General features: G+C 37.7%; 1 protein-coding gene across 1 annotated transcript in view; it reads left to right on the top strand.

The window, feature by feature from the left end:
- The first annotated feature begins 3,249 nt into the window (after window positions 1-3,249).
- Window positions 3,250-25,471, top strand: part of LOC132945011 (homeobox protein Nkx-6.1-like) — a 29,616-nt gene continuing 7,394 nt past the window's right edge. Inside the window, exons 1-3 of the mRNA XM_061014615.1 lie at window positions 3,250-3,926; window positions 6,495-6,922; window positions 16,860-17,029. Of these exons, the coding sequence (XP_060870598.1) occupies window positions 6,514-6,922; window positions 16,860-17,029 (579 nt within the window). The 5' untranslated portion in view covers window positions 3,250-3,926; window positions 6,495-6,513. The remainder of the gene's footprint in view (window positions 3,927-6,494; window positions 6,923-16,859; window positions 17,030-25,471) is intronic.

Consider the following 25,471-nt stretch of genomic DNA (forward strand, 5'->3'; position numbering starts at 1 on the left):
GTAGCTGGTATATATATAATGGCATGTGTATAACCTATAGGTACCTAAATATATATCTGTATACGCATACCTGTATTCAGCGTGATTCACAAAGCATGCTCACCCCCATTTTCCCCTTTAATAATAAAATTATTCAAATTTTGATTTATGGAATTTCTAAATATATCTAAGTACCCACTCGAAGACTATTTTTTTTTAATTCTTGAATTTTGTTGCTCCTATTACTTAAGAAATATGCAGGAGTGTCCTTTGGCGATAAAACTTCTATTTTTAAAATAAGAAACCCCATTTTTCAGGCAGTATACCATGGTATACCTATCGTAAATTATTTAGGTTGTATAATTGTACTGTCAATTATGATGTAGGTACGTAATTCAAAATTTGTACTAGTAGTTAATTAAAATATTTATTCTATAAGAATAATATTAATAGGATTATAATATTATAGTTCTTAAAATTGTTTTACAAAAATATGAAGCAGATGTAATATTGTGTATATACCTACCTCAGTTCAGATATTATAGATCTTTGTATAGGTATTTCCGAACGATATAGTTTAAACGACTATAAATTATAATATATATATACTAACTCAATAAACTTTACCTATAGATATATCTAAGAACAATCTCTGAACTTTTAGTCGAAATCGGTTGAGCAGTTTTTGAGTCTATTGTAGGCAACAAACATACTGTAAAAGAATTATTTTATGAAAAACTCATATTTTTTCCAAGATAAAATTTATCGATTTGATGATTTTACTTCATCTGCCCGAGTAACCGCGCTATATGGCAAGCATTTAAAAACAAAAAAAAACCATTGCCATCGTGAATCTCAAAATCCTTGCGTGGGCGCCTCTTTAAAGTACAAATTTTGGAAAATCCTATCCTAGAACACCCTGCAGGGTATGAACATTTGAAGTCCCTATAATATAGCTATCATATAGTTTAGGCTCAATACGTTGATCTGCAGGCAGTTGTCAGTCAGCCAGCCAGTCAGGACATTCGTTGGATATTCGCAGTGCACGTTCGATTATTATATATAGAGAGAATATATAATAGTGGTTATATAGTGAATATTATATAAAGAGGTCCTTGTAGGTACATAGGTATATATTTAATTAATGCATTTAGGCAGGCACGGACTGGCTGGGATGCTGGGATGCTACGGCATCCCTTGCCCTAAAATATATTTGTCTAATATTATATATTTAAAGACTTCATATAGACACCTAATGCAGTAATGAACAGCAGATCGTTACCAACTTATTTGTAATCTAAAATATTGTACAATTTTCATTGAGAGTTTGTTGTAACTTTGTATTTATTCACGTTTTTAACGTAATTTTTTCAATATTTATTTAAAACAAAATAAAATATATTAATATTTTATAAATAAATAATCTAAATGTTTTAAATTTTCCCCAACTATTTTTGTTATTTGCCCCGTACATTGTGTAGCATCCCGCGCCCTATTTTACCAGTCCGCGGCCGCATTTATGTATATATGGGTAGATATACTAGGTAGTAGGTATATAATATATAGGTATCGTATACGCCTAAGTTTCGTAAAATATAGTCTTGCTGCAGAAGTTAAGACTACTATGTCTACTGCACAATATATATAAATATATCCTTTATGATTATGATATAATACTCAGTTATATATAAATAATATAGATATTAGGATTATCATGGGCACATACAATAACACATATAACGCAAAAAGGCAAAACTACGTTTTTTTCGATTAGTATTATTTCGGTGAAGCCAGTCAAGAACATAAGCAGCTATATTCTGTCCACGAAACCCAACGCATATATATATATTATAATTGTATTGAACACAAACACTTGCGATATGTATCGCGCATCGCTGCAGCGAGACCTGGTATATATATTTTTTTTTTTTTTAACAAAATTCTTTATTACGCTATCTGTTACAATTAGAACAATAAGCTTAAGTGATAATAACAAAAAAAAAACAGACAGAAGAGACTGAGGGAATAAGAGACCTCCCATCGGAGGTACTTCAACACGAATATGAGACGTATATTTTGGTACGTTTTTCTTTTCCGTTTATATAAACCGACGACGACGACACAGGGGAACTCGTTTCGCAGCGCTTCCGCCCATTGGTATCCGTTTATATACATATGCGGCCTATATGTCAGACGAGCGCGCGGCTTGTATCATTAGTCACGTCGTCGTCTAGAGCCGCAAGTCGACCAGCACCGCCGCCGCCGCCGCCGCCGCCGTAGCAAACGGAAACGCTATAAACAATATATTATGTATTAAACACCGCCATCATAAGCAGTCTTATAATAATACGGTGTCGTCTCGAAGATGTTAGTCGTGTATTTTTTTTTTTTTGTTTTACCGCATCGACCATTTTATAATATCATACCATAATATTATGCACCATTTACGTATATAGGATGCAGCGAAGCGTATATTACACGCATTTCACATAATATATATATAGGTTATTAGTTATTGTACAATTATTATATAGCCGCGATATACAGTTTGTTAGCGTGTATATATATATTATATAGGTAAACCTTGTCACCGCAGCAGCAGTATTATACCTGCATCTGTAAATATATCACGTATAATACTGCAGTATAATTTATAATGATAAAACATAAAATATATTTAATGATCGTAATTAGCTATATTATTATACGTAAGCCGTAAAAAATTCGAGTATATATAGACCGTAATATTAGATATACCTATATATAGGCACCTACGTACTACACTTATTACGCGCGTATATTGTATTTTATTATTATATTATTATAATGTATAAATATTAATTTTTTTTTTTAGTTTCGCCATCCCATAATATATAATATACACACACACACACACACACACACACACACACACACACACACACACCTACCCATATCTATATTAAAATATTATAATACGATATTCTTTTTTGCGGCGGGGCGTGGCTCGGCGACGCGGGGACACACGCAAAAACCCCTGTTAACCGTAACGAACGAACATCATAATAACAAAGCATTAAAATCGAGTTCGGTTGAGTAGTAATTGATTAACACGGCCGCCGCCGCCGCCGCCGGTCGAAGTGTGCGCCGCGGTGGGAGCGGCGGCGGTGCCGATGGGCGGGCACGGCCGACCGTCCAATCTGGGACCCGGTGGGCGGCGCCCCGGCCGGCGCGCGGGTCCGGCCCTGCGCTCGGCCCGCGCGACTCTGGGCCCGAGGTGTGTGTGTCGCCGCACGCCACACGCATTCATTTATCGTGCGTCGTTTTTTTCGGTCACATCCATCCACCGGTCGGCCGCCGCGGACCACTTTTCGATCTCGCGTATCATTATATTATTATATTATTATAATACGGTTCGTTGCCGTCGTTGTACGTCGTGCTCATAATATCATACACTGCACCGCCGCTGTGTTGCACAATATTATTACCGTCGTCGTCGTCGTCGTGCGTATCGCGATTCACGTTAGAATTGTATTTATTTTTTTTTACGATTGTCATACACCGTCAGTGTATAAACCGAGCGAATTTTTTACTCGACTTTGTTGACGACAATACGCGTTTCAATAGATAGGTAAAATATACCTATAGTCGTATTATATACATATATAGAGTTTAATAAAAAAAACGCGCGTCTATACACCTACCGCCGCTAAGTCTGTCGACAGTATATTATAGTCGTATATCATATAGACGAGAATATTGTTACCATGTATGACCAGTCGAACGTCTCGTAGCCTGGATCGGCCGAGCGGACAGACGGCGACCTATAACTCATATAGCGTCGCTGCACTCGTCGCCGTCGTCGAACGGTGACTTTTTGAAAATCGTCAGGTGTGCCAAACATTCACCACGACGGCATCGCCGGGTGCACAGAGCGGGACGACCAGCGAGGCTGAGGACTCGTCCAGGTTAGTACAATTTTGTAGTTTTGTATAGTATAATAATATATTAAACAGGCATAGAGATACACAATATATATGTATATGATATATTACGCCCCATACTTATTAGAAGTTATATATAAACATTACACACTGACATAATATGCATATTGATTTGTAACAATAAACTATATTACTGGCTGGTTTTCGCGGTTATTTCTCAAATACGTCTATCTACGACGTACCTCGCACCGAATAAGCCATTTGCCACGTATCATCTACATCATACAGCATAGATTCTGCTCTTATTATAATTATTCAACTATTATTCCGCACCAATAAATAAAAATTTAACTATAATGGCAATATATATTATATATATAATACGATATGATGTTATTTTTTTAAATTTCGGATTATTGGGAATTGAGACAACCGCTTTTTTGGAACAAAACAACACGTGACCACCAATGTGTCAGTGAATAATTTATATTATACTGCACCTATAGTGCACCTATTATTTACAGGGCCTGATTTAGGGGGACCGGAGCCCCCACAAGATTCGATTAATAAGAGGCCCGAAAAATATAAGTATATACCTTTTGCAGTAAGTTTGTCAACCTTATATGGGCCATAGGGCCACCACAACCTTAAATCCACCCCTGATTATATATTTATATTATAGGCATAGACATACCTCTCTATGTAGGTGCATACACTGCTGCAAATCCGTCGATCGTCATAAAGGCAGATTACGAAATGAGTGAGGTGACTACCTATATATCTTATTCCGCTCAAACCCATTTAATATAGCGGTAGCTGGTATCCTTACACCTATACCTATATTTAGTATCCATACTTATTATACCTGCAAATAAACATCCGTATAAAAGATATAGGTAAACATATAACTTTTATGAATTTTTTGATTTTTATACCCGTGAAACTATTATAATATATACACCAATATGGTTTACTGTGCACAAGTTCTTATCGCGACATCTATAACTATAGGTTTATAGGTATATAGACTATAGGTACTTAAATATATCTGGAGATAAATTATTTTTAATAAATAAGAATAACACAAGCCATAGTTAATTAATTGTATACACTAGCAAAAATTATAAGATACATTATTGCTTTTATATATAACCTTATATATGATATGTTATCATTTATATTCTGTAGATAGGTATAAAGTATAATAATACGCCAAATATTATTATTTATTACCATAAATCTATTATTTTGTTTAATGAATTTGCCTCATGGCGCAATGGAATGTTTCGGCGATGTTTTTAGCACATTATAATTTGAAATTTTTAATGTTATATATACATACGGTTAGTTGCTATGTGAAATGTGTATGGAACTACGGAGTTATTATGAAAATGGTAGGTTTTATAAAATATTATAAATCACTGATTCTTTTTACAATATCTATTCAAAAACGTACCTATATTATCTTTCAATGTACCTATATATATATATTATACACACATTGCACATAATGATATAATACATTGACAAATTGCGCATAGGTACCTATATAGTTTAAAATCGTGTACACAAGGTACATTATATCAAAGGTGTACTAATATATTGGTTAATCGTTTTCATTCAAAAAGATATTTTACACTTAGCCACGGAACTCAAAATCTGTAATACATATAGGTGTTTCCATAATACGTCAAATAATAAAATATATATATACATATATGAAACCGGAATAATTTACCACGTCGCACATACAACTGTATATAGGAGCCGCGCAGCGCGATGAGAATGGAAATTTTCCAGTATTATGAACACTAACAATAATATATTATATTATAATATGTAGTTTCTACATCGGTAAATACATTTCGGAGGGTCGTGACGCTGGATCATTGTGATGTAACGGTCTCCTCGTGGGTTGGACGTGACGACAGCTCCCGTACATATACATATATCACACACACATAATATATAATATAATAGATATGCGAACACTGCACTGCAGTAAAAACCTACGACGAACACATAATATAACACATAAGTATAGGTACGCGCGTATATACAATATTTGTGTTATATTATGGCGGTATAATAGGTTATACATAGCGCGCGCGTGTACATACACATACACAATACTATTATATATTATAGGTATCGCACCAATATATTTTATAATATAATTATTGCAAGACTACGGCGGCAACAACTTATTTTAACGTTAGACATTATAATGCGTATTATGTATAATATATTAAATGATGTACACACGCACGCGACATAGTGCCTTCTTATTATAGTTGTACCTATTATGGTTAAATATATATATATATATATATAGGGCGATCGTTCTATCTTAAGGCCCTTTTCCCAAATTTAAATATAACAAAAATGCATTGTACACAATTTTCTTTTATTAAACCGTTACTAAGTTTCGAAAAACATGTCGCATTCAAATCATCGAGTTCCTCCGTGATTTAGGTACCTATACCGATATATAGTTATGTCATATATTACGATGACAATAAACACAATACGATATGATGTAATATTTGTATATAATAAACCGTTGGCGTTTTTTACCGTTCAAATATATAGGTCGTCGTTGGGCTCCACAATGATGTTGTCCCAGCAACAGCATCACCACCATCACCACAACATGCTGTCACCGATGTTCAACTTTTTGGACGTGCCGTGCAGCAGCAGTCCACCTCTGGCTGCTCTGCACACCATGACCGAGATGAAGAACGGGTGCACGGCGGGCAACCCGCACGGCATCGAGCAGATACTGTCGCGGCCACCGACCACCGGGGCAGCGGCCGCCATCAGCCACCAGCAGCGGGCGTTCAACAGCGTGGCCGGCATCGCGGCCGCCGGGATGGCCGCGGCAGCGTCGTACTTCCACAACGGTGGCGTCAAGCACCCGGCCACCACGCTGGCCGACCTCACCACTAGGAACCTGTACTGGCCGGGCTTCCAAGGCCTGGTCAATAACCCGATCGCCTGGAGGGACAGGCTGGCTAGTCGTGAGTAACACCATATCGTTGCATAGAATATTAATAATATAATATCATAAACGTACATATTATAATAATGCCGCGCATCTACATAAATATAATATAAGTACCTTTGGATTGTACAAAGATTTATGGTCAGAACTGTATACTTAAATGGGCTTTGGACTATAATATGGTAGATAAGTTGTATAGTTTTTAATAAGTAAAATGTTAAAATGTTGAGTTATCAAATATATATTGTATAATCGATAATAGTATCGGGAAGCATAATATTATATAAATTAATCATCTTCTCTCATAAATACGTATATTTACAACAATATCCTTCAAATACATACATGTATAACAAATTCACATAATTCTATTTGATTGAGTTTTATAATACAAATCCGTGATTCACCAATCATATGACTCAATCCCCTTTTTATTCTTGCATTTATTAAATTACAGATTATTTAACTTTTGAGTATATATTTTATGAGGACTGCGTATATTTTCAAATACTTAGATTTCTTATTTTGTTAGAGGAGTGTACACAAATTTCCATTTTTTAAATAAATACTTTATTTTAACTTAATAACATTTGTACCAGCTAAATCAAATTGTATTAGAATATAAAATATTATAGTTTCTGAATTATTAAATATTATTTGGATAACTACTTTATAGTCGTTTTACATATATATATATATAAGATATATATAATAGATAAAATACTCTAGTAAAGTATTTATGCTCTATATAGGTCATATACATTTCTATAATTTTAAAATCATCAATCATCATTATACATATAGCCCTCAATAGTCTCCCGAATATACATATACCTACTATATCTTAAGCTACAAACTAACTCAAAAATTACTCGTTTGAATTTCAATTTAGACACTTATAGGTACCTACAAATTAAAATAGTATATATATAAATAGTATATCTTTACAGTAACAAAGTGGTAATCACTTTAAAAAAAGTTTTTATCACCACAGGACACTATGTATAATTAGGTATAGGTACATACTCATAAAAACCATCTTTTAAAATACTTAAACAGAATAAAACAATCTAAGTATAAATATATAGGTGTTTTTAAATATAGTCTTTATAAGTATATGCCTACTTGAAAATTCTAAATGAAAATCAGTTTTTGAACAAATTAAGAAAATGATAACACATGCCTACAACATTCATGTGATATGATTGAATATTTATTGTATTATTATAATATATAATATAGCTATAGATATAGATCATTTTTAAAAACTATTGCATTTAAAACTATTTTTTTTGAAATTAGGTTATTATTTTAAAATGTTATAGAAACATTTATTCAATTCAAAAATGATTTTCGATGGAAAAACATAATTTTTAAACATAATACACGTAGGTATAAATGTAAAATATAAAAATGTCAAAGATTAAAAAAGATTACGTTTGAAAAATTCAACAGATATATATTTTTAAAAATATCTTAGGCATATTTAAAATAATGTATTGTATACCTATATAATGCATATACAGGTATATGTATACTATATGCGTATTATACATATTATTATATCCGTGATTTACTGTTAGGTATATATTTATTTATATAGACTAATAAAATAGGTTTACTGCGGATTTTTTTTTATCTGTCGAATTTTGTCTTATTATTGATATTGACATAATACACTCACGCGGCAAAACGTATACGCACATAAATTTCAAGCTTTCGTGTGCAATATACATATTTTAAGCGATTCCGAGCTTTCGTATATGCATATATAATAATATACATACGAGAATTATGCGTGTGAGTGTGTGTACAATAATGTTATATACATACGCGGACGGGAAAACGGCGTTTTTATTGGCCTATGATTTCGACCGGCCAGTGACAAATGACGTCCGCGCAAATATCGGCAACCGCCGCGGCGGTCAAAAGCGGTAACAGATGTGCGCGATTGCTGCAAACCCCTTGTCCGCTGCCGGCACACCGCGGACACAAAACTTGGTTTTCAGCATAAAAAAAAAAAAAAAAATAAATAAATAAACCGAGGGGGATAAAAACACACACACACACACACACACTCGCAGGCTGTGGTAAAAGCTCTGTACACCCCTCCGACCCGCCGACACATATATATATATATATATCTCCGAGAAGGATTATTAGGGGTGCTAAAGTTTTACCGCGTGACGAGCGTGTATTTCGTCGTATATTTTTGTACATTATTGTGTTCTGTGTAAAATAATGTATATGATACCATCATCTTTCGTCACGTCATATTATAATATTATATTATATTCGTATGCCTGCACACATACATATTACGCGAGTGTATTAAAATACCTGCAGCGGGATAATATATACGCATATAATAATATATTTTAGGATGTTATTGATCATAATATGGCGTAATAATAGTGGACGTAGTCGTCGCGTATTGAATACACACCGACTATAATATTATAGTGTCCATATGCATAGTGTAACATATAGGCGTGTACACGGAAATAATAGGTAATAATATATTATGCACTTCGCGGTGGGTGTCGGGGTCTATTTTTGTAATTTCCCGTATAAACTACAGATGGGTAGTTGTAGGCACACATACATTTTGTAAGTACAGCTAAAATAACAGCCAGAAATCGGTAATTCCATTAGCATATATTATTGTATATTCCACTCTTATTGCATGGGTACATACATACTATATATTATATAATCAAATGACAAATACTATATATAATATGTCTACAGATACCTACTATTATACCTACTATTATATAGTAATATAGTATGTGCTATATTATAATATAATATGATTATAACGGTAATATACACTGTATACATGCACCAGGTAATAATAAAATGTTGGGTCACAAAATTTCATGTGTATAACTATATAAGTATAGTTGGGGATTTTATTTTCAAGTTGTACTTATTTTATTCTGCCACGTAATTTCGTACCGCAAAATTTGGATTAGGGATACCCTTTATAATATATTATACGTACGTCGTCACCATAACATAAAAGGTACTCGGTGTGTTGTGTTTAGGATAATATAATATAATATGATATATACAGTCTATTCGAGGGACATTTAAAATTTTTTTATGATCGCAAAAACAACAACAACCACAAAAAATCGCTATAGCTTTGTACATTATAATAATATTATATACATAATAATAATAATATACAAACGCGCCTATAATACGGCGACTGTTGCGTGTGTCTAATTGGCGCACATATATATATATATTATATTGTAGGTACCACCGCGCATATAGAAATATATATATATATATTATTATATATGTGTGTAGGTGTATTTTTTTTCAATTATAACGTTTGTCGCGAAACTGACAACAAAGGATCATAAAAAACAATAAATATTATATTATATAGCTGTGGCAGTTATACCGCCGGGCGAGGAGGAATTAATTGGTTTGGTTTATGGGCATAATAATAATAACACGCATGCATGTAATATATATATATATATATCTGACACACTCGCACATAATGGCAGGATGACCTTTCTCCTATCAGCTCTTTCTCCTCCGCGTAGACGTATAATATGACGGTATAATATATGTATAACGATATCAATGCGTACATCAGCCGAGTTTACATGTATATAGATTATAGGTGTATTCAGCTATACACGTGTATAATATTATAAATTATCGCAATATAAATACAGCGTGTGCACACATATATTGTATCTTGCGCGCAGCGTATACTCGTATACGGCGGGAGCTGCGTGCAGCAGCACAGAACGACTAACAAGAGTACCCACCTATATAATATCATATAATGCAGTCGCGTCTTTTATATTTTCATTATTGTCGTGAGATCGTCGTACGAGATATTATAATGGCCGAGGAAGAGGAAAAAAAGGGGTTGGTTTATTATATTATTTTATATATTATTATGTACACTGGTCTTATTCGCGGCTGCGCAAGCGCGGCGGTACACGACCGAGGGATTTACGCCCCCCCCCCCCCTCATAACAATATAATAAATTATTATTATTATTATTATTATATACATATATAAGTGTATTGCGGCGGCTACGCTTTCGCCGCGGCCCAGTCAATATCTATATATATTCACTGTAGCTGCTGCAGCGGTTCGCCCTCCAGGGAAAATCCGGTCTGGGGGCTTGCAATATGGCCGTCGTGTGTGTATACGCCATATTAACTGCAGTATATTGCGTATGGAATATTATGTACATCGGATGACGCGAGTGAGTGTTGTACATAATATATATATATACACGCACTTCCTTGAAGGGGTGCGACGGTTATATAATGTTTGTAATCGCTTAACATCATATTATGTACCTATATACAAACTTAATGTATCACGTGGATGTGTGTGCGGTGCGATTTTTAAACGATGCATAAGACTGTACTTATATAATATTATATTATACCTGTATGATATAATGTGGGTGAGCGCGCGCGTCCGCATATAATAATATATGATACAAAATAATAATACGTTTAAAGACTAATAATATATTAGTCCCGTATATGATATAAAATATATTAATAACAATTCGCTGTTGTTCGAAAAATATGTCGTTAACGCAATAAGCTGTATAATACGTGTGTCCATATACACATATATAAATAGTAATACACGAGAACGCTACGCAATTTTCCGGGTGATTCGTCACGTGTGTTATCATAAATAATAATAATAATAATTTGGACCATTCGTCGCGTATATTATTTTTATGGTTCTCGCAAAATTACAATCGGTCATCGCAGTGCAATAGCGAAGACTGTATAAAAACTATTAAAAAAAAAAAATAATAAATAAACATTTTATATCGTACGCGTTTATAATATTATATTCGTTTGGGTTTATTGGCAATATCACGGCGGAGGCTCATATTAAAACACATTTCTTTTTAAAATTATATAGTTTATACTCAAAGCACGATGTATCACATAATATTATATACACGATTTTTAGAAATCAATAATAGAGTAGAGACTCGAATCTTCTAACACTATTATAGTACCTCCTTTTTTTTATTCGTCATATTATATTACGATCATACTGGTTCTACGCATTATTGAGACCGTTATTATGGAAAAATAAACTCGATCGGGTGGTAAGTGTGGTACGCTGCACGCAGTTCTTATAATAATAAATGACGTTTGCGCGGTATAATATTTAAGGTAGGTATATTTTGAATTATTCGACTGAAGCCTTGACACTCTGCACAGCTATTAATTCTATTCATGTTGTATATTATATCTCTCGTGCCTTTAAAAATAATAAATTAAGACGCGCTTCGCAGTCCGCACACGAATTCGGAGTCACCAAATCAAACGCAACGGATTATATAGATATCATACATAAATCGGAAAATTCCAAAAAACTATTATTACTATCGTTCTCGCGGAGCGGCAGTATTCATAATAAATCTGCAGTGGCGAACGAACGTCAAATTGACCCCGCCCGCCCCCCATAACAACAGTTTATAATAAACTCAAGTACCACAATAATTAGTATGACACTGTTACTGTTTACTATTATTATTTAGTGACATTTGTCATCAACTTTCATATCGAGCACCCACACCAAACGCCCTAAATATTAGGAAAAAAATTCTTCGAATTGCAAACCTATATTATGTTATATATATATTAATAAAATAATCCACACGCATAAGTTCATTATTTTTCCTGAATTCGCGTTGTATACTTATACGCGTAAACCTTGTGTTTCCAGCGTTCCGCCGTATAGTGTAATACGCGTATATATAATGTAATAATAATAATTTATTTTTGCAACATATAAGGATATCATACAATTATTTTACAAAATTTAGCTTAATATATTGCAGTACCCCCCCCCCCCCCCTTTATAAGCAAAGCTTGTGCCGGGGGCACAGTTCTTATACTGAACAAATAGTATAAATTATGGTATAATGTCACATTGTCACACCTATAATATCACCCATATGTCACCTACCTAAACGCGCACACACGACGAAATCATCGTTCGGGGCCGGTCCGCCCGTGTGTTTATAATATTATCATATTGTACGAGAGCAATTTTATACGATGTATAATTTAAAGCTGCGCCGGTGCAGTGTGTCCGCGTCGGCGGCGGTCCGGCGCAAGCTGTTGCCGGCGTGGCGAAAGTGTTACGGCGTGCGGTAATCTCCGGCGGAACTGACCGCCCCGCCGCGCCGCCTGCGGCATCACCGCGCGGGCGGGCGTTCGGGCGGTCGGCCGAATTCGCGCACGCGCGCGCATACTACCTACCCTTATATATTATAGCCCGCCCGCCGCGCGGTCATCATCCCCCGCGCGTGAATATAGTGCGGGCCCGCGATATCGTATATTTTCAATCTACAAACTATTCAATTAGCTTCCGTCACAGTGTCAAACAATGTGGGGGGGGACGACGATATTATATAGCCGCTCCCACCCTTACCGTCGTCGTCGTCGTAGCAGTCGTAGTCGTCGTCGTTTACGGTGTACAGCACGACACGCTGTATAATGCACATATATATCTATCGGCCGCCACTGTTGTTTTCCCCTCATTCGCGCACCCACCGGACGACGTGTGTGGATGGTGGTGGGTAGGAGGTGAATTTTATAAGGGTCAAATTATGTAATGATTTAAAGGGACCGCACCGCAGCTTCCGCCCTATATAGTGGTATATATACGTAAACATATATATATATATAAACGAGCGCGCCGCGCGGTATTAAAGCTTAATAATATCGCCGACCGACCCGAAATCCCGTGTAACGGCATGTGTGCCGTCTCTAAAACGACGCACACACACAAACACTTTCAATCCGCAAGTGCGTATCATCCATTTAATATACGAAGGGATAATTGAAAAGACTTTTAACGTTTTTCGCGCATATTATATTATTACTTTGCTTTTTCTCTGCATTTACGCCGAAAAATAACGGATTGATAAATTAATAATATATTATAATGTTATATAATATACGAGTGGTACTTTCGTTTCGTGGGAGTATATTCATTTAATTATATTTCGTTCTGTGTGTTGAAAATCTCAATAGATACTTGTGATATGATCAAAATGTTGCAGATGATGGTACAATATAGTCTCGCTTCATTTTATATATTTGTCGAAAGTTTTTATTACCGAATTATGTTGTTTTTCGAACCGTATATATTATAGTTTTAAATCAGATCACTTTTTAATTCTTTGTCCATAAGTCGAATCTTTGGGAAAATGTCCATCACGATGATACATACGAGAGTGCAGTATTAGGCTCAAGATATGACTTGTGAGTATAGTAGTTACATATTATACCGCACACGCAAATCGAACACATAAATCGAGACTGTTATAGACTATATACACCTAACACAGCAGTTCACACCTATATATAATTGAGACAGCTACCTTGCATATTATATACCTTCATTTTTTACAATATTATATAGTTACTGGGGACGGAGTGGCCGAGCGGACTAAGGCGTCGGATGCGACGCAGCCGACCCTAGTTCGATACCTCGGCCGCGGGCGGCATTTTTCTTCGGGCAAGTCACGGTGTCCGGAGAACAAGTGCCGCCATCGCCCCACCCGGGGCACGGCAGAAACCTACGGGTGCCCCATTAGAAAATTCTGCCAAAACACAACACACACGTGTACCAACCTACCGAATTTAAAAACCTACAGTGTCCTCCCCCACACCCAATGGCCTATGTTGCCGCGGGTTACCCGATAAAAAAAAAAAAAATAGTTACTAGCTGCGCGCCTTATGTAATACGTTACTTACGGTACGGTTAGAAACAATTACTGTACATATTACATATATTTTTGGAGATCACTGCACGAATGTTATGTACACTCGAAATATTTCTGACCGAGACAACCCCGCGTTTCAAACCTTCAACTCAATCGGGTACGGCAGGTAAACAACACACAAATATCTAGGAGTATATATACCAATATAGTATTCATAGGTTCATATTATTTACACGAGCCGCACGCTTACGAGTTACGGATCGTATCGTTTTGCAGATAGCGACGTTTACGATTTTTTTACACGGCGTATATCTACGACGGTGAGAAGTTTTTATAGTTATTCGCATTTAAAGTCGTGTTCAATTGCTGCGGGTGCTGGGGGCCACGATAAGCAGTCTGTCGCGCCGTTCGCCGAAGCGTTGCGTGCGGGCGGGCGCGGGTGGTTTTCTCGTCTTGTTCTTTCGTTTTATCCATTTCCGGAGCAAAAAAAAGTCGCGACGATGGGCGTAACGACGTAATTTTCTCTATAGATATTACACGTATACGTTTATACACACGCGTGCGCTAAAGTGCGATGGCGGGCTGCGGCGAAAGCCGACGGAATTACATTGAAATGCAGTAAACGGGATTTGGCGGTCCCCCGGGCGCCGCCGCCGCCGCCGCCGAGAAATAGATCGTTTATTTGGTTTTTCTTCTTCACCCCCCCCCCCCCCCCCCCGCGGGTGCGCGTGCGGGTACGCGATATGCGACGGCGGCGGATGAGGCGACGCGAAGACGAAAACAACGTTTTTCGGGGGTACACGTGCGCGTGTGTGCGACACCACCGCCGCCGCCGCCGCGGATTGTGTTAACAAAATGAAATTCTCGTTGACACGCTTTCCCGGAACCCTGAATATCGCCCCGCCGCTCCCGTTTCACATATCGCTCGTCTCGTCTCGTCGAGTGATAAAAACATAACGCCCCTTTCTGCAGTCGTCCTCCCGCGAGCGCCGCCGGGCCGCTATTTCCCTACATCCCTTATATACGCGCTGCACGCACACATGCACCGGGCCGCTTTCCCCCGCGGTTTTTCTCCGACAAAAAAATACACGTATATATATCATATCTACACACACACACACACGCGCACACACACACACACACACAATATATACGTACATCGTACACTGTATGTAAGCTATTTATTTTCTCCGCACGCGTTCGTTTTAAACGTATTTTATGTTGTTGGGCCGCTGCTCCTTTTATTATATTACTTTTGCTCGTTGTTTTAAACGATATATATATATATATAGTGTATATATGTTGTGATGCGTGTGCGGAGAAGGAGCAGCATATACAGGGGAAAAAGACACGGAAAGAAGGAAAGAAAGGACGAAAGAGGGACTGGAGACGGAGACCGAATGCGTGGAGAGATGCTTTATATATATATATATATATTGTATACGTGCAGCGTGTTTTCGGCGCCCTGAAAATCGACCGCAACGATCATTCGGCCAGATTGTTGTGTTTACGATAACTATTTGCCGGCAATATCGAAAAGGAAACGCCACCACCGCCGCCGCCGCCGCAGGGGAAACGTTGTTATTTTATATATTATTGTTTCTATATTGCTTGGAGACGTTTCCTTTATTTCTCCTACCACCGCTCCTATATATACCGAAATTCGATAATAATAAGAGCTATTCCGGAGTTGTTTGAAATTGTCGCTAAGAGTTTACGACGTTACAATACATATATATATATATACGGACAATTGCTGCAAGATGGTGTATATAGACGAAACAAATTGAGTATAAGTATATTTTTTATTATTTTCCTTTATACGATACAATCCGACACAGTGATTTTTACTCTAGATGTATATATAGTATACACAACAAGGCATGCATTTCTGATAACCGCGGAATGGATGAACGGAACCGTTTGTTTTACACGCGTTTATCATTGCTATCGCTGCTATCATATTGTGCTATCATACTCGTCGTAATAAAATCGACAGTAAATGACGTATGAAAGTGAATATTATATATATATTGCGTATAACATCAACAACTATATAGGAGTGTGCTAATATCTATGTATTTTAGGGCGCGTGCAATAATATATTTTTTTTAAAACGTGTGTTAAATAGAAATAGTATATGATAACCACAATGAAAATATCATATAGTTTGATCGTGATAATGTTTTCTAGTGAATAATTCGAATCAAGAGAAGGACGGCAAGAAGAAGCACACGAGGCCCACGTTCAGCGGGCAACAGATCTTCGCACTAGAGAAGACTTTTGAGCAGACCAAGTACCTGGCGGGTCCGGAACGGGCGAAACTGGCGTACGCACTAGGCATGACCGAGTCTCAAGTGAAGGTAAGACATTAGTTACACACAATATACTTACTACATTGCACTAAAACTAGAAGCGTGCTCAAGACTTTTGAATGGGGGGGAGGGGTTATAAAAAAAATAGCAAATTACCTGATCTAAAATTGAGAAATACTAAATAATAATTATAATTATACCATGTAAGTATACATATATATTTGTCAAGTGTTCTTGGGGGGGGGGGGTTGAACCCTCTAACCCGCCCCCTCTTTGAGCACTACCCTTGGCACTAATACCGCATGCATACAGCGCGGTGTACCTAATTGCAACGTAACTGTAACGCCGGAAATCGTCACCAAACGTCGAGTGAACATATTTATGTAACGATTATAATAATATATTATATGGAACGGATATAAACTGATATTATATAGGTGTACCTTATGACGTATAAAGGGCTCCCAGTAACAAATTATTATTATAATTTCGTCGGCTGCATCATATTATAATAGTCGGCGCATTCAGCAGCCACATGTATACATAATACATAATTATACATTGCAGACGGGCTTAAGTGACGGCGGCCGGTTGAATTATTATTTCCCCGCTTATATACATATATTATAATGTATTATTATTATTATTATTATATACGTATTATATAATACGAGGAGGATTTTTTCGTCGTTTTTTATTAAAAATTATAATATTATATTTTATACGAATTTACATTTTTATTGAAAGGCGTCGTCGTGCGGTTTCAACGCGTCCCCTCCTCCCCTCACCCCCGGCCACATCCGCTAACGCGTACTAACGTCCCTTCGCAATATATATATATAAACATACGCATAGCATACACACACACACACACACACACACACACACACACACACACACACACACACTGTCGCCACGCGTTGAGGGCGATTCAATTATCTGTGTAATCCTCCAATTATAGTGACGGGGTTTCGGGTTGTTATGCCGCCGCCACGGCACAACCCCGCGGAACACCACCGCCACCCGCCTGCAGTCACGACACCCACCGCGACGCCACCGCCACCGCGTTTATCCCGTTCGCGTATATAACAATATATATATATATAATATATAAACGCTGTGCACTTGTCTCTTCCTCAAACAACCGTTACCACGGTAACCGACACGGCGGCCGACACTGCTGGGCGCTTTTAATTGCCCCGCGAAGAAGCGCTAACGATCCGCTTCGTCGTTTTTCCCGCCGAGCCACCCCGACCGACACCGTTATATTCTGTCCGTCGACAGCGGCGGCGGCGGCGGTGTCGGCGGTGTCGGTGATGCCATAAATCACGCCGACGTGCAGGGGCGGCGGCAGAACAGCGCAGCACCCTCCGTCACCGTCACGCCGCCGCCGCCGCTCGAACCCTGCACCCGCCCGCCCGTCCGCCCGCCGCAAACATCCGACACTCGATGACGACGCTTCATTAGTGCACGCATCCACCCCCATCCCCTTCCTCGTCCGTGCGTCGAGCCCGCCGCTTGTAACCGCTGCTTGTGTAACGCCTCCCGCGCGCCCGTCGTATTAATCTCTATATAAAAAGTGCACGTGTCCCGGTCGTGTGCCCGTTGCGTATGTACACATGGACATATTATTATTATTATTATTATACGAGCGTGGGGCAAGTCGTGCAAACAAGCGTGTTTCGCGTTAGTCAAAACACGTCCTTCCGCCGCGGTGTCCCTACATCGTCGGCATACTGCTTGACGTATTTTTATGTGTACACAAATACATGTTTAATACCGTGATAACCATAACATGATACTCGAGAGTCATCTCGACTCAGTGGCGTGGCGAACCGAACTGCATTTTTCAGAGGCTATAATAGTCGTCTAGTATTCCACCCTGCGCCGCCAAATATATTAACCCGATAAACAGGCGTCCTCTGCCATGTTTGTGACTAACTGTCGCGGTAGTCATTGCTAAATAAATATTGTGGTTAATACTAAATTGCCATCGATTGGCCTTTACCCGTCAATCCTCCACCCCTTAAAGACTCAGCGGCGGCCGCCTCTCGGCGATTACTCCCTCCGCCACGCCACTGCAGCTGAGTCGAGACTTGGTCTCGTCTTGTTATCGGTTTTCCTAATATTATCGTTGTGACAAAATTCATTATTTTCCAGCATAACGATAATGAAAGTATTGTATAATAATTTATCGCTAGAGGTGCGATAACAACATAATATATTATAATCAGTTTAGTGTTATGCACTCATACCTTATACGTCATATCGACAGCGTCAGCGGACAGTGTACATCGATATCGCAGTTTTACAGTTCGAGTACTAGTGTTTTTTGGTTCGTCAGAATAAGAAATTATAGACAAGTTTTGTTGTTTTGGATTTGTTTGCTCGTCCCGCCGAAATTACTGTATATTATATACTGTTAATAATCTTTAGACGTCCAATAGCAATATATCGCGTATACCAGCTGTGAGGACGTATTTTAGTATTTACAGAGGACAGGAATCAAAGCGTTGCGGTTACCTTACATAAACGATAAACGTAGTATGTCTTCCAAAACGACTTTTCCTCGGATTTTTCTTACACGTAAACTCTGAATATTTCAAAATGTTTATACGGTCATCATGATATAACACACCGGTATTTAATTATTATTATTATCATCTCTGTCGAAAATGTAATATAATAACACAATTATTATTGTATTTAATATAATATATGCTTCGTCCAATATACCTGAGCGTGTAGAAGGATTCTATAAAAAAAAAATACAACGCGACACGGTAGAACATTATACATTTAAGCGCATACATTGCCCACACCTACTGCAGTGTATTATAATAATATGCAAAATTATGACTGTATATATATATAAGGTGTTTGTGGCGGTGATATTATGTACCTATATACTACTCGACGAATATTGCTGTTTTAACATTTACCCCTCGTCCCGTTTCTCTGACATAATATATATATAATTATTATTTCCTTCACGTCCGCAACGTTTAATTTTATTATTGTGCGTAAAAGACTCATCGCATCATCTGATACGGGTTTTAAGTGATTCATGCTCCTCTCGCGCGTGTATAATATTCCGTTTTCTGTTTTCTGAAACGTTCTACATAATATTACATAGTATATATATATATATATATATACAATAACGTTATTTGGAGGTATAATAGCTTGTTTATACATTTTTGGAACGGTCTTTTCTTTTTTTTTTCGAGTTCCTCCTTCCCGGAATACAATTCATTTATCAACCTGCGTGCAGCCGTCTGTGAAAATCCTTTGGTTCCCTACAATTCGGTTTTTTTTTTATCGTCAGTCGCTCTCCGCTTATTTATGGATTGTTATAATTATTACGACTTGCAAGCCACGAGGACATTAAAATAATTTAAAAACATGATTTTCAAATCGAAATTGTATTATTACTTAATTAGGTAGGTATACCGTTTATAGGATAACATATTTCGTATCAACGTGTGCGGGGTCGCAGATCGAGGAATAATATAACGACAATATTGCGGGGTTATACATATATTATTTCATGTATTTACGTATATAATATAGCCGTATATAATGTGTACATAATACATTACAGTCGGCCGCGTCCTTAAGACACCGTTAGTCGGCAATCAACCCTCCGCCGCTGTTTGCAGTTCGATATCGCATTATATAATTTGAGGTTAAGAAAACCGCCGCCGCTCGCGGTCTCCCGAGACGTTGGACTTATCCGGCCTTAATGGCGTCTGCGAGAAGGCTTAATTCGACGGCGGCGGCGGCGGCATATATCGTATATATGAAATATATATATAAATACGCACTGTATAAGCGTATATATTTAAACGTAGACCCGAAAGTATATATAATATAAATTGTCAGTCGCACGATTCGCGTAACAGAGACGACAGAGTTAGAACAGTTGTACCCATATTATATTATAATCGATCGATCGATCGAGATTTCGCGCGAAACGTTCGAGTCAACCCGCACTAATATATTATTATAGTGGCGTGTACCGTAGAAACAATTATTGGTGTCGCTCAAATAATTTCAGGTGACCTATACCCTCATATTATAATTGTTATAAAACGTCCTGTGTTTTTCTTCTATCAACCTCCCCGGCATGTTTAAGGTGTCGTCCAAGCAACACTTGTGGGTCCTGTGTCACACGCCACACCGAATTCGTCTATATTTGTATAGTAGGTACCTATTTATTTATTTCCTCCGTACGAAACAATCTCTCTCTCTCCCTCTCTCTCTCTCTCTTTCTCTATATTTTTCCATATGCGTGTGTGTGGGGAGGGGGGGGGGGGGTGTAGTATTTCGGGACGTACGCGCGCACGAAACGGGTCCGATGTTTTCGTTTTGGTTTTTGCTCGTGTGTATAATATGCGATAACGCAATATACGAGACCCGAAAACGCGCGTGCACACGTATGTACTACGCATTAGCGGGCCAAATCGGATTAGCCGTCGAGAAAACGCCATATGGGTACGCCGCCGCGATGCCGACATGGGATCCCCGTGCGTCGGGTTAACCGTCCGTGAACGCGCGTATATGTACACTTTGGCGGCGCGCTGCACCCCTTCGGCCCGCGAAGGGTTTGACTCGATAAACCAATTATTATATGCTTACGCTTATATATATATGTATATGCGCACGCGAGCTTGAACGGCGGTCATCGGTTTTTCGGCGATGCAATCAATTTAAAAAAAAAAAAAAAAACCTATACATTATGATATTGTGTACACGATAATAATAAAATAAAGCGCGCGAGAGAGGGTCGTTCGTACACATAAATAAAGTGTTCCGTTATAGACGTGGTGACGATAAATACACCGCCCATTATACATCGCCCAAGTGTGTATAATATGATAATAATAATATAGTACGCGATGATGCCGCGAAAACGTTTTGACGGGGCCAAAACGGGAATGACATTATGAAACGATCGTACACGACTTACGACGAACGCAGAGAGTCCCGCGCACTTTCCGAAAACCGTTCTTACCATCGTAAGAAATATTGCTATAAAAAAGTTAGGTTAGGTATAGTAATGTGCCTGTGTAGCATATGACGTATATTATATTATATTACTATTACATCGCGTGTGGCGGTGTAATTGTTGTATATCGTGTTATTTTATATCATAACGATATCCGTGTACAATATTATTGTAATCAATTAATACATATATATATTATACAGGGTGATTTAATAAGCATGCTCACCCCGTTTGTATGATTAAATCACGCGTATATTCAAATTCTGATTTTTGGAATTTTTAAATACACTCGAAGACCATATTTTTGAATCCTTCAGATATTTTGTGCCACTCGAGGACAATCCTGTGACAGTACAGACTTCTGTTTTTGAAACAGTAACAACCACCCCCGTAATCCTTTTTACTTATCGAGCAGATATTTTTTTTTTTAGAATTTCGATGAACCTATCTATATCAAAATTTGAGCGAGTAGTTTTTTAGTTATTTGACTTTGTGCACTAAAGATGATGGGGTAAGTAGATATGGGGGCTTAGACGATTTGAAAAAGTTAGTAATTACTATTGATCTATCAATGTAAATAATTTGTAAAAAATATCCAAGTATAATCAATACTACATCTAGTATATGATATACTACTTTTAGAATAAACATTTTAATAACTCAGAAACTACTCATTACAATTTAGATTTAGATACATCAGAATTTTCAAGAAAATCATCTACTCAATAATTTGTAGTAAAAAAGAGGAGTTGTCGTTTGAAAAATAGAAGTTTGTTTCGCCACATGACACTCCATAAGTAATAAAAAAAAATATCAAAAATTTTAAATTATGGTCTTAAAGTATATTTCAAACTTCTAAAAAACAGAATTTGAATAAATGTACTGTTTAAGGGAAAAAATTGGGAGTAGAGTGATAAAAATCCTATAATATATATATATATATCACGGTTTTAACGCATGTAAATTAATTTGTTTCGAAATTGTAAAATTGTTAAAACATATTATTAGGTACATAATATATATAAACACTTACATTGTAACAAAATGTTTGCGTTGTATCAGTTGAAAAGCAAACTCATGTCCCATTCACACTTTGAGAAACTTAATTAAAAAATACACGCTCTTTAATGTTTACGGTGCATCGTTCTAAAATGTGTAACGTTCTATATTATACATTCGGTGTATTAGTATAATATGTTACGTTGTGTTCACTGCTTTGGAATTGGAAGAAAAGGACAGTAATAATAGGAATACAAAACACAATATGATGTCCCTAAGGAATTATAATGATTTCTTCTAATATATGATATTATTTTAAATGTCGTTTGGAAGTATACAAAAAGAAATTGTAGGTATTATAGTAACTATACTGCGTGTCTAGGTGCAATATATATATATTATATATATATAGGTACAACGAGTGAAACTATTTCAAAAATGAATCCTAACCGAGCGGATCGACAATAATAATATAATATTATAATACCGGTACGATATTATTGTGCGATACCTAACCGTCGTGTTAACGTCTCTTGCAGCAGTCGATATCAGAACCTATGTAGACGCGTGTGGGTGAGCGTGTGTACAGTTCTATATATTATATATAGGAATATACGCCGCATGTATCCATTATTTTTCAAACGATCCCCCGAATAATGTTTGTATAATGTCTAACGCGTGTCGTCAATATATTTCGTGTTATAATGTTATGTATATTATTATTATATATTACGATGGTTACAGTCGTTTACAGTCGATGGCATATATATATGTAGTGTCATCCCGCGCATGAACCGCGGCGGTCCTAAAATCGCGGCGCTATAAAGTCGCCGTTTCGTTTTTTTTTCCTACCGGATTAAATTTGAATTTTAATACGCAATTACATATAGTGGCGTTGTTCGGGATGTGTTGTGGCCGATACGGCATTACCACGGATTACCCGGCGCGCGTGTCGGCGATAAGGACGACACGCGTTATCCTCAAACACGCGCGACAGTTTACACACACACGCACACACACACACGTATATATATCATATTACACGATTACACACGAGCACACTCTGTATATTATAATGATTACAAATTATATTTTAATGATAAATATTTCTTGCGGAGGAAAACGATGGCATCGCCGAGACGCCTGTAACAGAGAGACAAACGACAATTTTTATGTTTTCGCTCCGACCGTATTTTTTCAAAAATCTTCCGGTGGCTTATGATAATATATATAATATATTAACCTCTAGGACCATCGCGTCCCGCGACCAGTTCTCAGACCCACATCTCCACGCATTGCCAACATCTTCCGATTCGGTCCGCTTCTATCATAATATAATCTGGTTACCGTTTTCTGTACAGCTTATATATTATAAATCCGTTTTGCCTTCGTATCCACGTTCTCCGGTTATAGGCGGCGGTATATAATATTAATATGTTATCTACTATTGGCCGTCCAAAGCGTTCTGCAGTATTTTTCTTTCGAGTATAATCTGCAGGAATAACTATTGGTCTCCGTGGCCGAGTCTCGGATCGGTACAATGTTATGCGATATATATATATATATATTCGCGATCCATTTACACATCCGCTGCGCAGGTTTATACGCACTATATCCACCATATCGTATACCTAACCGGATACCTATCTATATATATTATTTATGTATCACGCGCGGTACAGTGCACATGGTATATACAGGTTCGAGGCGTTGGTTCGGCATTAACTTGTCTAACACTCGATTAATTAAAACATAATTCTAGGGATTTCTTCCCCGCCCACTATCGTACGTACACCGCGCGCGCACCCTGCACGGCCGGTATACACGCTGCGCGTGTACGCGCGCGTCCCGGAAATCCCTAAATTAGCATAATAATGTACCGCGCGGCCATACCCGGTCTAGCCAGCGAGCGTGTGTGTTCGATACCATCTGCGGTACATTAGGAGGGTTGGCGGGCGCGGGGGCTGGCGGAGGCGGTATGACGTGTATAGTAGGCGGAACGACACGTCTAAAAATCGCGAGCTCGCGGCAAATTTGAATTCGCGTACACACACACACACACACACATATATGTTTAAATGTGTGTACACAGTATATACGCGGTGCTCGATCATGTTCGGAGATAATTTCCGAATAGCATTTGAATAAATTTATCGCACGTGTGTATATACGGACTTGTGTATATTTTTATATATATATATATATACGACAGTGGCGACGCGATAACATCGTATGTATATACCAGAGGCGGCGGCAGTATACCGTCGAAAAAAAAAAATATATAAATAAAGCGAAAAAAAAAACCGTCGCATTCGTCCATGGTCCCGAAAACCGCTTTCTCGCCTCCTCCCTCCACCCCCACCCCACCCCCCCTCAAAATCGTCCAAACTAGCAGCACTGTCGGTCCGCCCGACAGTTATTATATTTTTTTATTTTTACCGTCATAATCGTGTAAATTACCAGTCCCCGCGATCGTTCCG

Source organism: Metopolophium dirhodum, chromosome 5 (genome assembly GCF_019925205.1).
Source record: "Metopolophium dirhodum isolate CAU chromosome 5, ASM1992520v1, whole genome shotgun sequence".
Lineage (NCBI taxonomy): Eukaryota > Metazoa > Arthropoda > Insecta > Hemiptera > Aphididae > Metopolophium > Metopolophium dirhodum.